The sequence below is a fragment of the Squalius cephalus genome, assembly GCF_949319135.1.
Source record: "Squalius cephalus genome assembly, chromosome: 16".
Lineage (NCBI taxonomy): Eukaryota > Metazoa > Chordata > Actinopteri > Cypriniformes > Leuciscidae > Squalius > Squalius cephalus.
Window position 1 is genome coordinate 6,903,335 of NC_137137.1, and position 15,457 is coordinate 6,918,791.

Genomic DNA, 15,457 nt, shown 5'->3' on the forward strand with positions numbered 1-15,457 from the left:
TAGATAAACATAACAGGCTAACAACCTCAGAACTCATGGCAGGTCTTGGAAAAAGTCACTTTCGTTCTGGCACTGGTGGTCAAAGTGAATTTCTCATGCCTAAAACAAAATATGTTCAATAATTTAAACTTGCATGTACAATATGTCATTGCAAAAGTGAAGTCACGTCAGACGAGGTTAGAAAACAAAAGCCAGCATCTCATCTAGAGCCGCTGTCACCATTTAAATCTTGCATGATAAGAAATGAAAAAGCAACTGCGATTTTGGCGTCATACACATCTAAGAATGTACTTTAGATTGCAGTTCATTTTTTATGAACTGCATGAACATTTGCACACTGGTTTCTGAATTTAAAAAGCAGAAATTTGAAGAATTTTCCATAAAAAAAATCATGATCATATGCAGGCATATTTTAATTAAAGAAACATAGTATATAATACTAAATACTCACATGTTTTAAAAAGAATTATGAGGCAAGATGTGGAAAAACAATAGCAAATGCTTTTAAAGGTCAAGTTTATTTAAAGGTCAAAAAATGGACAGCCTATAACATTAAAGATTATGACCAGCTTGTGGTAGATAGCCTTCTAGCCATTAACATTCTGAAACACATCAGCATTTAACATGTCCTATTTACAAATGTGAGTAAAAAACATTGTGATATCTATCTGAAGAATGATGTTCTTCTAAAAGAGGGAGGAGCCAAGCTGTGGAAATCAAAAGGCTGGAAAATTTCTCTTCATGATGAATATAAAACTATCCACAACGGGGCTATCTGCAAAACACTGCTAGAAACAGAATCTTTGAGTTTTTCGAGCCAAAATCCTGTGTGTCCCAGGACAGCGTCACTGCCGGCAGGTGTCATGGAAGGCCTCCAGAGTTCGGAAGTCCCTCCATGTTGGAGGAAGGCCCTCCTGCAGGAACTTGCCACAGCGTTGACACGGGTTCTGGAAAAGCTTGATGTAGCTCCTCAACCAGGTCTGGTCAAAAGAACAACACACAAATATTTGTGCCTTTTTTTTTCTTCTTCAAGAGCTGATTGGTTAAAAATTCCAAAAACTAAATAGCATTCCTCATGGGAAGCAGACAAGACTTGATTAACACTCTTGAATGACACATTTTAGCCAAAATGAAGCAAAGTATAAGGATGTTTTCCTCCTGAAATGCTGTAAAACTGTTGGCTGACCTCACTGCACTGGCATCGGTTGTGTGAGAGCAGCATGAGGGTCTGTGGGGTCTCACAGCAGTCACAACTAGACATTGATTAACAGCAGGAGGAGTGTGTCTGCTCTCCTCTCTAACCCGTCTTCACTGGGACGCTCAGCACAGTTGGGGTTTACCTGCACCTGTCAGGACACATTGTCTTTCCTAATTCATCTGTCGGCCCAAACCGCCCTCCACTGATTCCCTGTTATTCACACTCCAATTAGCACACACAAAAGGCCTATCCTTTCTTTCTATCTTATCTTATCTTATCTTATCTTATCTTATCTATCTATCTATCTATCTATCTATCTATCTATCTATCTATCTATCTATCTATCTATCTATCTATCTATCTATCTATCTATCTGTCTGTCTGTGTGCCTATCTCTCTCTATCTATCTATCTATCTATCTCTCTGTCTGTCTGTATCTATCTATCTATCTATCTATCTATCTATCTATCTATCTATCTATCTATCTATCTATCTATCTCTCTATCTATCTCTCTATCTCTCTATCTCTCTCTCTCTCTGTCTGTCTATCTATCTACCTGTCTGTCCCTCCATAGCTATCTATCTATCTATCTATCTATCTATCTATCTATCTATCTATCTATCTATCTATCTATCTGTCTGTCTATCTATCTATCTATCTATCTATCTATCTATCTATCTATCTATCTATCTATCTATCTATCTATCTATCTATCTATCTATCTATCTGTGTATCTGTCTGTCTTTATCTATCTATCTATCTATCTATCTATCTATCTATCTATCTATCTATCTATCTATCTGTGTATCTGTCTGTCTGTGTGCCTATCTCTCTCTCTCTATCTATCTATCTATCTATCTATCTATCTATCTATCTATCTATCTATCTATCTATCTATCTATCTATCTATCTATCTATCTGTCTGTGTGCCTATCTCTATCTATATATCTATCTATCTATCTATCTATCTATCTATCTATCTCTCTATCTGTCTATCTATCTACCTGTCTGTCCCTCCATATCTATCTATCTATCTATCTATCTATCTATCTATCTATCTATCTATCTATCTATCTATCTATCTATCTATCTATCTATCTATCTATCTATCTATCTGTGTATCTGTCTGTCTTTATCTATCTATCTATCTATCTATCTATCTATCTATCTATCTATCTATCTATCTATCTATCTATCTATCTATCTATCTATCTGTCTCTCTGTCTGTCTATCTATCTATCTATCTATCTGTCTGTCCCTCCATGTCTATCTATCTATCTATCTGTCTGTCTGTCTGTCTCTCTCCATGTCTATCTATCTATCTATCTATCTATCTATCTATCTATCTATCTGTCTGTCTGTCTGTCTGTCTGTCTGTCTGTCTGTCTGTCTATCTATCTATCTATCTATCTATCTATCTATCTATCTATCTCTGTCTGTCTGTCTGTCTGTCTGTCTGTCTGTCTATCTATCTCTCTCTGTCTGTCTGTCTGTCTGTCTGTCTGTCTGTCTATATACCTACATATCTACCTGTCCGTCCATCCATCCATCAGGATCTTAAAGCTAAGCCTATCTGACCGCCTCTGTTTATGTATCTGTCTGTCTGTCAGTCCATCCAATTAATCAATCAATATGTCTGTCCGTCTAGAAAGCAAAAAGGAACTTGAAGGTATTTTTTAGAGAGACTAATGATGTTTTTTTAGGTTCTAAATAAGTGTCCTCAGGATGGCCTCAGAGCGAAGTGCATCAATGGTGCGGGTTTTTAAATCCGCATACGGGAGAAAGTCCACGATTCCAGCCATGATCAGAATAGCTCCGCATTGATCTTACGGAGAAGTAATCAATCTCTCCACTCTTTTCAAAGCTTAGAGCAGAGGTCGGCTTACTATTTAAAGACGGACCAGACACAATGCTTAACATCACACACAAATAAACAAGTCACGATATTGTGAAATTATTAAAGATTTCAAACATAAAATCAACAATTTTATCATTCCAGGGCACAGTTTGACAGGTTTATATACATTTAATCTAGCAGATGCTTTTATTCAAAGCTAGTATTTACAGTGCACTCAAGCTATCGGTTTTCAGCATGTGTTCCCTGGGAATCGAACCCATGACCTTGGTGTTTCTATTGCCTTCCTCTACCAGTGAGCTACAGGAATTATTTTCCTCAAGCACTATTCTATTTCACAGAATAGTGTGCACCAAACTAAATTTCAGCTTTTGGTCTAACATGATCTTGCATGCATTCTTACGATGTGGAATACAATCTCTCGTTAAACTGCACCACACAGCTAAAGGCAAAATGTAATAATTTAATCATAATTCTTGCACAGTGTCAGTATAATTTTAAAAGCAATGTACTATACCCACCATGAAGGAGCGAACTACAACATCGGGCATCTGGGGGAGCTGGTAATGCAGGAGGGCTGTGGTTGCATGATCAGTGACCTGAGAAAACAAAAAGATCACTGAGAAACATAACAGAAGGTGTACAATGAGCGCATTAACATATGACCTCCCACATTTACAAAACCAAAATGAAATGAGGAAACAGATAACATATATTTTAAATAGTTATATAGCCAGTAAGATATATTTATGCTCTGTAATTGGTGGTTGAAAATGATTATGTGAAACTAAACTATACGGAGCCCCTAGAGATATGGTGATGGGAAAAATATGAGATGGGAGGAAAAATTATATTTCAGTGTTATTGCATTTTTCGCTGTTTTGCGTTCCCCGAGGAACTTTGCTTTAGCTCGTAAAATGTTTGTGTTCCTGCAGGGAACTTTGCGTTCGCTCGTAAAATGTTTGTGTTCCTACAGGGAACTTCGCGTTCGCTCACAAAACGTTTGAGTTTTTGCAAGTGAACGCAAAGTCTCTCAGGGGAACGCAAACGTTTTGCGAGTGAACGCAAACTTTCTTGGGGAATACAAAAGGTTTGAAAATAAATTTTTTCCCCCCCATCTCTCATTTTTTACAACATCATGTCCCTTTAGGGGCTCTGTGTTTTGTGGTGCAAAACACCTTAACTTACTTACTTCAAGGATATGTCCCAAATTTAATCATATCCATTCATGTGTACTGAAGCAGTAAATACCTTTTTACCCTTTATGAATTTGAATAAATTTCACACACTTTTAATATCAACAGAAATTCGTATTTTCCATTTTGATTTTTCAGAGATAATTTATCGGTATTTTGCATTGTTTTGGGGTAAAACTTAATGGAAAATGTCCTGCCAGTACTTTTTCTATTTTTCCATTTTTTATTCTACAATTATTTACAATAATAAAATTAACCTTGGTCCAAAAATATACTTTACTTTCTTAGAGCAAAATTAATATTTTTTTCCTTGCGTGCATGGGCACATAAAGAAATCCTAATTAAAATACATTTTCAGATCAATCTACCTACACTCAGATTAACTCTTAAGTCCAATTTTGCAGAAGAACACCATAACCTTATTACTTTCCATAAAATCCCATCTTCCATTACTAATGTAATTATAGAAAGGGACTAAAAAGCGAACCACTTCAATCTCCCGTCATCGTTTCATCAGACATGCCAATGCTGACCAGAGTCCTTATGGGAAACCGGCCAGTTAATACCTGTTGCATCATGGGAAAATAACCCTCAAATGGTTACTGTTGAAGTGTAAAAAATAAAATAAAATAAAATAAGTAATGCTTTTTACAAACACAGAAACATCTGTGCGAAAACTATTGGACAGCGGGGACATGTGAGGAGTAAAGAACGATTAATTAAGCAAGGACTGAAAACGGGAACACAGCAGTGACAGCTGGGAGGGGAAGATGAGAGGCAGCCCGTCCCTCCAGTTTGAGGCAGCCTGGGTTCGAGTTAGCGTTCACATCCGGGGAAATAAAGAAATAAACAGGTCTGCGCTTTGATCAGCCCGTGCAGATGCGAGGCGCTCAGTTACAATGCGAGCGGGTTCTCGCAACCTCTCGCTTTAAGTTCCAGGCAGCTCATCATACACATTCTCTTTCCTTTGAAAGGAAAGCTAGTTTTTTCCCTCTCTCTCCCTCTCTTTGAAAGGTGCATCAGCATTACCCACACTACGTAGTTTCATCTGCCCCAGAGGCTGACTGCTCTCTAATTCCAGCCTAATGAGATTCGGGGAGGGTGGAGAGAAGACGACTGGATGTTTAGGGTGCTGTCAAATGAGGGCGAAGTGGCTTGGAGTGAAATGAAATCAAAAAACACGGGGACAAATGATGTCTGAGGGATGAAAGGCAGGGATTGGCAGTGGAGAGGTGACAAGAAATTCGACCATCATTGAGAAGAGAGATCTCATTAGGATTTCACAGACATGCGATTTAAATTAATTTATTAATTTATTGTGCGGCTCAAATTCAAGATCATTTCATTACGTGCCAATATTTCCCAACACATGCTACGGGTAATGAGAAAGACATGCTCTGTTGATTAAACTGAGTTTCGTGTGTTTGTTGTGATGCCTTAAGATGTCAGCTGCGTTACTCACCTTTTGAAATGCTTGATAGTTGGACTTTGACCAGATGTCCAGCTAAAAAAAAAAAAAAAAAAAAGACACACAGAAAACTAAACCATGAAATCAATGAAAATACTTATTCCCTGGGATTCAAAGTAATTGCATGATACCCAAATTTTGCCCTCAAGTGTGCCCTTACTCTTAAGGCCCTGATAGACTCGCGGCAGAATTCTTTTTTGCTCTTTGCTTAGGGGTAAAAAGAAGTTTGAAATAAGTTTGAAGCGGTATACTTTAATATGCGCTGTGTGAATTCCTCTCAGTAACAAAATAAACACTACAAAAATGACAGTAGTGAGAAAACAACAGTTAAGAAAGCATCTGATGTGGATATGTTCATTTTTGGGTGAACTAACCCTTTAAGTGCACATAAATATATGCAGGACTTAAACTTAAACACTTTCTTTGACAGTTTAAAGGTCAGTAACGAATAGCCTTGCGTCTGATATCAGGCCTGTTTTTTGGGGGCGAAAAAACCCTTCACTAATCAACCCGTTGAGCGAAGGTCATCAGAAGAGTTTTCAAAGACGACAACAAATCAAAATGTTCTCTGATTCTAATATCAAACAGGCCTGGTGTCAGCATTTATCAGAGAAATCAGACTCTATCTCCCCTCTGTCCTCAAACCCACCTCCAGACACTGCTGGCCTTTGAAGTAAAAAGAATGCCGGATCGCAAAATTACCCAAGAGATGTCTGAGATCGTCTTTGAAGCCCTACTTTGATAGCATAGTTTCCCTTCTCCTACCCCTTCCTCTCCCCTTTTTTGTGTTTGGGGGTTCAGATGGGCTCTGTTGGCCTCTTGCATATGGTTATGGTAAGCTATGTGGCATTGTTTGAATTGTAAGGACCATAGAGGGGGTTTAAAGAAAATGCCTGTTGATATTCTGCCCTGAATCTTCGCCTCGTACAGTCCCAAAATGACCGTTGAGGTTGATTCAAAAGCTGGAGTTGTCTGCAGCGTTTCATACAGATAACTGTAAATAAAATAAAATGAAATAAAAAGAGTATTTGGGCAGAATTCTTTAGGATTTGTTTCTCGCAGTTTGTCTAAGAGTCTGATTGATTTCTGCTCAACCCAAGGTTTAAATAAGCAAAATGCATTTTAACAAGCAGAATGAGCTCATTTCATTTTAAAGCTCAACAATCTTAAATCTATAATGAACTGGACTTAATTACTGTTTGTTAACTTGTTCTTGAGAGGTTGAGTTTCCTTCCCAATGATAAGTAGATATTTAAACTCTAGAGTCTTGTTTCTTTACTCTTTAGTGTTTCTAGAAGACAAAAGACAAATGGTTGAATATAAATCTCCAGCCATCATGTAATATTATTGCAAATATTATCCTAATATTGCTTAGATATCTTTCCTTGAATTGACATTAAACATCTTAACCATACTCTCAATGCTGCATTCACGACTATATATATATATATATATATATATCAGAATAGCATATAAAACAGAACACAAAGCATATAATACTGTATCCCACAATGCAATGCACTCAATTTACAGCTTGACAAAGCAACAGGAATTAATATCAGCTATAATCTCGACTTGTTACTTAATCAGCCAGAGTTTTTTAAATGTATAATTATAATTTGTATTTACAATTGTTATAATAATTTAGAGTAATTTTTATTACCAAAATACGCAGAATAAAACATTTATTTGGCATACTACTCTTCTATTTGAAATATAATTGCATAAGCACTAAGCAGTATGGAAGTACATCTCTCTCATCTACATTCAGCAATTAAATAATGAGTTTTTACTGGCATAATGAGAGCGGTTTAGGCCTCACGAGTGATATCCTGGTGCGAGCGTTGCTGCGACTGTCAGTCCGAGTTTTCTGGCGAAGCAGCAGAGGTTAATATGCAATTGCTCACCACACACGTTTGGTCGCAGAGGCCCAGAGGCGCGCAGCACAAAGAACCGGCCTGGCAAGCAGTTCAGAAGATTCACATTCGCTGCCATAATTAACTGTGATCAAGCATCTCTGCAGCTTTGATGGCCACCTCATATTAGTGTCACCAAAGAGTGTTCAAACGTTGCGGCTTTCACAGAGACGTACAGAACGCTTCAGAATGAATGAGGGGACGCTGCTCAACCTGACACGAGGGACGTGAGAATAGAGGGTAACGCATACGTACATGCTTTTCATGTTCAAGAGAGAGCCGAACACATCATGTGAATTATTAAACGGCTGTGCAGAGACTTTTATCAATAGCTAAAAATCCAGGGATTTCACATCCTTACCTAAGCCAGAAGTACTCAAGCTAAATTTGAAGGTTCAACTGGAATAAAATGGACAAAGATGAGTTTTAAACTAGATTTAAACATGGAATGAAATGAAATGTTTTACCTTTCCATCCTCAGAGTATATGTTCTCATGAAAACCTCTGACAATAGTGCGGTCAATAAAAAGGCTCCTCATAACCACGATGGCTTTCAAAACCTTCCCCAGTGTGACCTGGAAAGAAAAAAAAGAAGAGATCATTCTAGTTTCTTTAGCACAGAAGATAGGTTGGGTGGATGAAATTTGGGGGCGTTTCTTCAACCACGGGCACTTTTTGCCCTCTTGCTTTCACAAAAATTATTTTCTTCTAACCCATTTTATTTTTCCTGGTCATTTCCATCACATCTCAAATTGTGCATTTCTTTGTTTTATGTCTGATAACATTATGTGGTGGAAACGACATTTGAAATAAAATGTCCAACTCCTTTCTTTGGCTAAGGACAATATCATAGCTAGCTTTTTATGTAAAGTAAATTGTTTTTGCATAAATTGAGAAAATTATAGCTTGTCTGGAAATGACAAACAATAAAAATATTCTGTTCACGAGAGATATTTAGTTAACACTTTACAAAAAGGTTTAATTAGTTAACAAATTTACAATTCATTATTAAAATCAAAAGTCGTTTTTGATAACATTAGTTAATGCACTGTGAACTCACATGAACCATAAATTAACAGCTGGATTTTTATTAACTAACACTAACAAAGATTAATAAATATTGTTGCAAATGTATTGATCATTGTTAGTTCATGTTAGTTAATACATTGACTAATCTTAACAAATGAGACCTTATTGTGTTGTACCCTTAGTGTTATCGATGTTTAAATTGATATTTTTGTCACATATTTCTTTACATAACACGTATAAACATTTCTAATTCAATATCAATATACCAATATCAAGAATGCTCTTTACTGACACCGCATGGAAACCATTTACTTTTGATAAAACTGTATTAGTGGCAAAATCATTCGTTGTGATGGAAATGACGCCACAAGTGAGGGCCAGTCATAATTTGGGTAAAACACAAACAGGATCACAATAAATATTGAAATGGTTTATGATTATTTCATACTTAATTTAAATGATAAAAAGCAATTTTTTTATGATGGATTTACATATTTTACAAAAGAAAAAATATCTATGCATACATACGTTGATAAAAAGTTAACATGAACTTCATTAAACAAAAATAATGTATCGTAATAAAAATTAACCCTTGGGACATAAAGGTGTCTGTAGTTAATCATTTATTCAACCAAAATATCTTTAATTTAGAATTGCAAATGGCCAATTTTTCTCAATTTCTAAAACATACAGCACAAAACTCTTCTCGTCAGAGGATTAGTTTTTCCTTAATGCCAAAAAAAGTTCACACACCAGCCTAAAACCATCTGCTGTCAGGAGGGGTTTCTCTTGAGTCTTCAGGCTTAAAATGGGTTTAATCTAAGGCAAAGGAGGAAATCCCAGTATAGCATTCTTAAATCCTCACATTCACTTAGCTTTCATGCTAGGCACACCACAGAGAGAAAGACAGATACAGTACAGCACGGACAGGAAGAGGGGTGAGGATCTCCAAATCAAGCCCTCTGTGTATTTGCCAAAGCTGTTCAAACATCAACACTGTCCCGAGAACAAAACAGCAATATGTTTCGGCTGAGCCCCACTTGCTGAATAATTTATGTGTCAGGCACAGTAAGGGATGCTGGGTAAGGCTGGGCCAGGTCTGAATGCTGGCAGGGTGGTGACGGTTCTTTTTATGGCCCCTCTGAGGTTTTTACAGGCCGGTAGATTTGACCCAACCACTGGCTGTGAAGGGGAACATGCTCAGGTGGTCTAAAAAACAGAGGGACAATGGCGACCAGCGTGATAAAGTTCAGCTAAAATAACACCCGAGTGACAAAGTTTGACATAAAAAGGAACTTGGAATCAGAAGAAATGAAATATCAGCTTATTTTGGATTCATAGAAGAGTTTTCAGGTTCCTCAGTGCTCCACTTTTATAAATGCCAAACCAATAATGCAATATGGAAGGGACTGCAATTATAAAGAGGGATATTAGTTTGGCAGAGCTGAATTTACCATCTTTAAGGCCCTCTGTGGTGAAAATAAAGTTTTTAATGTTGTTTATATGTCTATGTGGTGTTTTTAATATGCTTTGCATGTGCAAATTCATCAGTCAACACCATTGCTGAGTATTTTCTCCTTAAAACTGCAGTGAACCTGCAGTAGTTTGTGATGTTCTTACATCACAAACTACCTTGCAACCAATCACATCAATGTGTGGGAGTGCTTTAGCATATTTATCATTAACTATGCTGCGAAGCAAGGGTACATTTAGCAATATAGCGGGTGAATAATCTATATAATGTATATTACAATGTGATTATGAACTATATGCCTATATGACTTTAAAGCCCAGTAACAAAGACAGAAAAAAAATAATTAAAATGAGACTTCACAAGCATTACAATGGATGGATTGCCTTGCAGTCAATGAAGAAAAGCAAAAATGTCACTGAAGTCCAGCGACAGAGTCTAGTACGGTTCTATGCATACATGAATACAAATATGAATAGGAAATTACTTGTTGTTTGGGTGAAAGAGCCGATTGCAAAAACAAACCATATCCGCTGAAGGAGATGTCACTGCCACAGAATCCCACACCTGGTAATTGGAAAACTCTTACACAAAAGATTCTCATTGGGAGAAATGGAGATATACTTTCTCAGACTTCACTACTGTATGTAAATGTGGCCTGCAAACTGATAGATAAAAAGCATTCTAAGTAAGTTTCAACCAAATTTCCCTTACAACCAGTGTTTTTTTGTATTATTCACATACTATTATAGTATTTATTATTCTGAATTGGCTTTCATTTTGATATTTTGTAATTTTTTAATGAAAAAATACAAATTTTGTTATGTGCTTTTGTCATTTTTATTAGTTAGTTTTAGTTAGATATTTCAGTTTTAGTATTTTTTTAGTACTACTAATTCTAATATTATTATTTTATATAATTTTATATCAGCTTTATTTCAATTAACCAAACAATTTTTTTATATTTTTAGCTAACAACAACAACACTGCTTACAACACACAGTACTTCGCGACATCATTGCATCATACAATCAGAATGTAATGCCATGGTACTATGAAATATACTATGGTATTTAGTGATTTTCATGTTCTTATACCACATAATGGTTATTGTTTTTAAGCAAGGTACTTTAAAGTAGTTGTATACTCCAGAGCATATTGGGGGGAAAAGTGTCTTGAGATGAGGGATGATATTAACGATTATTTTGATAATCGCGTAGGCCTAATAGGTTGATTATTTTGACGAATAATCCAGTAAAAGGATATGGTGATTGATGTTGCTACACTTTACAGCAGATCAAATCCGTGTTTAATCTTCACCAAACAACATTTAATTCAAATGTCCACTTAATCTTTAATATTTGGCCACTTCTTTACAATAGAAATGCTACAGCCACTGTAATTTCTTGAACAAGAACATGTGGACATCAAAACATGCAAACTCAGAGCGAGGGTTGACACTTTTATTTTGAAATTACGATAAACAACAGTTTAGAAACATATTGATGTATTGTCCTGTGTCACACTGACAGACACTAATTATGTTCAGCTTTATCATCATTATCACCTGTATATATGTTCGGTTTCAGTTCAGTGTCATCAGTTTTGGATATGTTGTATGTTGCTCTGTTCATTTTGGATAACCTGTTGGATTTATTAAATATTACCTGTTTACCTTCATCTTCATCATCTTCTACCTTTACACACACATACCGCGTAGCTTTACCCCAGCCCCGTGTGACAGGCGTAGATTTATAAGTGATTTATGTTACAAATCTGGTGAAATGGAGCAGGTTGCGTTCCCCGATGAACGTTATAAGCAACCCAAACTCACAGCATATGAGATGGAGTTTATTAACTGAGATGCTGAGACGTGCTCCACCCATGTAAATGTTAACACCGCAACACTTCACTATGAAACACGAATCGCAGACTTTGTGATTTTACAATAGCATTATGCTATATCATGATTTTAAATTGATTTAAATATATCATGCAGCCTTATAAAATGGTCTAATAATGCGGTTTCTCATCCTTGGAATGCGCCACTTCCGGTATTTTGCATGTTAAAGGTACAATATGTAAGAATTTTGTATCAAAAGATCCAAAAACCACTTGCACAGTGTTATATATTTCTTTCAATTGTGTACTTCCATTATCCTAAACGTTTCCAAGAATTTGTAAATTCAGAGAAATTCACAATTTTAAAAAGTGCCCGTGCCTGTTCACTTGTCGCCTGTCAATGACGTAATATCCGCGTTATCCCTGGTTTCCGCTTGTACTGCCATAGTAACCATGGCGACAGACGTTGACAACTGCGTAGTGCATAACATCTAAATGCACGCTGTTGTTGTTTCGTTCAAACATTATGGACCATGGCAAGCAGACTTTGTGACAAAAGGAGAACTAAACGGAGATCAATATCAGCGTGGCGCTTTCGAGATGCCGAGAGCTCCACGTCCGCGACTAACTTGGACTTGACAGAGCTTCACGACTCACAACTTGACAGGCACGCCGCTTTTGCATGTACTTTATCAGACAGGTGAGCAAATGTACATAAAACAAATTAATGTTATATAGCTAAACATGATGAAATGTTAGAATATGATCAGTATGTTATTATAATGTTGATCTAGCTTACTGCTAGTCTCATATAGCAAATAAACTAACACATAGAATGGCATTATAACTTTCAACACACTCAAATCAGTCCCTCCAGTTTTTCGCGATTCCGCGATCGCTGAATACAACGCAAAATCAACAAATTGTCGCATTTTTTTGCGATCCTGCATAATTCCTAATTTAACCGCAAAATAATCACAAAAATGAAAAAGACCTCACAAAACATTAAATTATAATCACCCAATTGAAATATCTCTAGTTTAATTAAAGTTTCAATGCATTTTACGTGGATACAGATGTTGCGCACGCGTGATGTCTGTGAGCGGTCTGTCAGAAACATGGCGAAAGAAAATTTGTCTCACCCCTATGGTCTCACCTGCCCTCTCACATAAGCGCCAAGGAGCGGGCTAAGCAATATTCTGATATATTGCACGAGAGTGGGGGTAAATTGTTTTGTTTTGACAGAGTGACTGCCTGACTGCAGTGTGTGTGTGTGTGTGTGTGTGTGTGCGTGCGTGTGCGTGTGCGTGTGTGTGACTGACTGCGTGTCACTGCCTGTCAGCGTAAATTCTCTTTATAGCGCTTGAACAAATACACATAGCAACAATTACTTCAAAATATTAATCTTGGCGAGTATTTACGTAAAACTATCAGTAATAACTGATTGGGACGTTTGTCATTACTGTAGTAGGTCTTAAAGTGACAGTAACCTAATTTACCTGCTGTTGTCAGTGTTGTTAATGTTAATCAAGCAACAACAATAGCTACAGCACAATTAAAAAAAAAACGTAAATTATCCACTGTTTGTAACTGTATCCTTGTATTTATTTGTCCTGTTTTGTTTCTTTTTGTTATTTGTTCCTTTGTTCTTATTTCATTACTGAGTGTTTACTTGATTATTTAAATCATTTCTTGGATGTTCCTGGTTGTGCCCATAGGTTGTTTTAAAAGTTAATTTGATGAGAATTTGATTAGACCAAAATAAACAAGCTTTATGCATTTTGTTTGTGATTTGTGTCATGTATGACTAGCCTGGTAATACCAGACTCTGCTACTTCACTTTGCTTCGTAGAGAGAGTCTGGAATAGCATAATAGAGAAGTGTTTTCTCTCGCGGGGGGGCGCTTGTCTGAAGTTTAAAATCATTGGTTACCCGTAAGCCAATCACATAACGTTTGGTTATGGCGTGTGTTATGCGCATGCTCAGCCGCATCTAACTTCCACTGTAAACACATGTATGATGCAAAAACTAAACCATCGAGTGAAATACCGGAGTGAACATGGCTGTGAACGACTTTTGCAGATTATGTGAAGTAAATCTACGCAAGTACGCATCCACCACGGTACAATCAGCGTCTACGTCACGGCTCTCAGCCCGCCCTCTGTTCGTTGATTGGCCCGGCTGTTTTCAGGCCGGTGGAAAACTGAAAGATACGCTGCTATCTCAGACTGACTACAGGAGCGAAATGAAATTAGCGGAAGTAGGAAGTCTGACGTAGTCAGGCTAATGTATGACTATTGTGCATCTGACATAATACTTTTATGGTAAATGTGATGTCCTAATTATAAAATCTAAAAATCGCAAATTTTTTCACAAATTTCTGGAAATTACACCACAAAATCAGTCATTTTGATCGCAAAAATCACAAAAAAAAAATCGTGAAATCCTGGAGGGACTGTCAAATGCTGTTTAGAATGATAGTGTAACGTTAGACCAAATGAAACAGCGCAGCGTTACCTCACAAGTTTAATTCGTCAGATAAACTGACCTGTGTGAGCAGTAATTCAGCACTTGCTGGCAGTTCGGTAGAATTAAATGTCCTTATTCCTTTATATCCGCAGGACTCGCGATATCTGTCTCTCATTAGCAATCGCGACCTGCTTCATACCACAGTCATGTTAAAAAACATGAATGTTTTCACTCATCCAAAAACAATATTAGATCCATCAGCATGAAAGTACCATCATTTCACTTATCACTGCGTCATCAACCTACGCCTTTGTTATTGTAAGAGGTTAGCGACCCCTAGTGGCGAATTTTTTGTACATATTGTAGCTTTAATCAACACGGGTAAATCGCAGTTGAGGATTTTTTAAAAACGAGAACTCGAATTTAATCAAGGAATAATGAAAGCTCTACTTGATAAACAAATATATGTATAAATGTATGCAAATAATTACAGTAGCCTAATACTACTTTGGTCTATTCTGTTAGTGTTAAAACCAGACTATAGAAAGAAAGAAAAAATACACAAAATCACAAACAAATGCTTACATTCTTAGACAAAGAAAGCGTGATATACAGGGAATACATGTAGAATGAACAGACAGACAGACAGACAGATAGCCAGATAGATAGATAGATAGATAGACATAGATAGATAGATAGATAGATAGATAGATAGATAGATAGATAGATAGATAGATAGAGATTCAAAGGTCTGGAACAACAGGGTGAGTCGATGAACATTTTTAGGAAAATATCCCTTAAATACCCTACCACACGAGGCTCCTTCAATCACCCGACATCAAGCAGACAAGTATACAGATATCTAGAGAATGGTACACTGGCAAGTTCACACACATACACAAGACAGTGGGGAAAAAGTCTGATCAATCATGTCAAGAGATCCAGCAGAAATACTCATTCAGACACGTTCGCACTCCGCGAGCCCTCGCAACACATGTTTTTCCCGCTTTAA

General features: G+C 36.9%; 1 protein-coding gene across 2 annotated transcripts in view; it reads right to left on the reverse strand.

Moving 5' to 3' along the window:
• Positions 1-396: 396 nt before the first annotated feature.
• The window catches only part of med27 (mediator complex subunit 27), a 64,229-nt gene continuing 49,168 nt past the window's right edge, over positions 397-15,457 (reverse strand). The window contains exons 5-8 of one of the 2 annotated variants that reach the window (XM_079896068.1): positions 8,102-8,209; positions 5,713-5,754; positions 3,576-3,653; positions 397-980 (exon numbers count right to left, since the gene is read on the reverse strand). In XM_079896068.1, the coding sequence (XP_079752194.1) occupies positions 846-980; positions 3,576-3,653; positions 5,713-5,754; positions 8,102-8,209 (363 nt within the window). In that variant the 3' untranslated portion in view covers positions 397-845. Of the gene's footprint in view, positions 981-1,164; positions 1,347-3,575; positions 3,654-5,712; positions 5,755-8,101; positions 8,210-15,457 lie in introns of those variants that run through there. The other variant, XM_079896069.1, reaches the window with a different exon arrangement.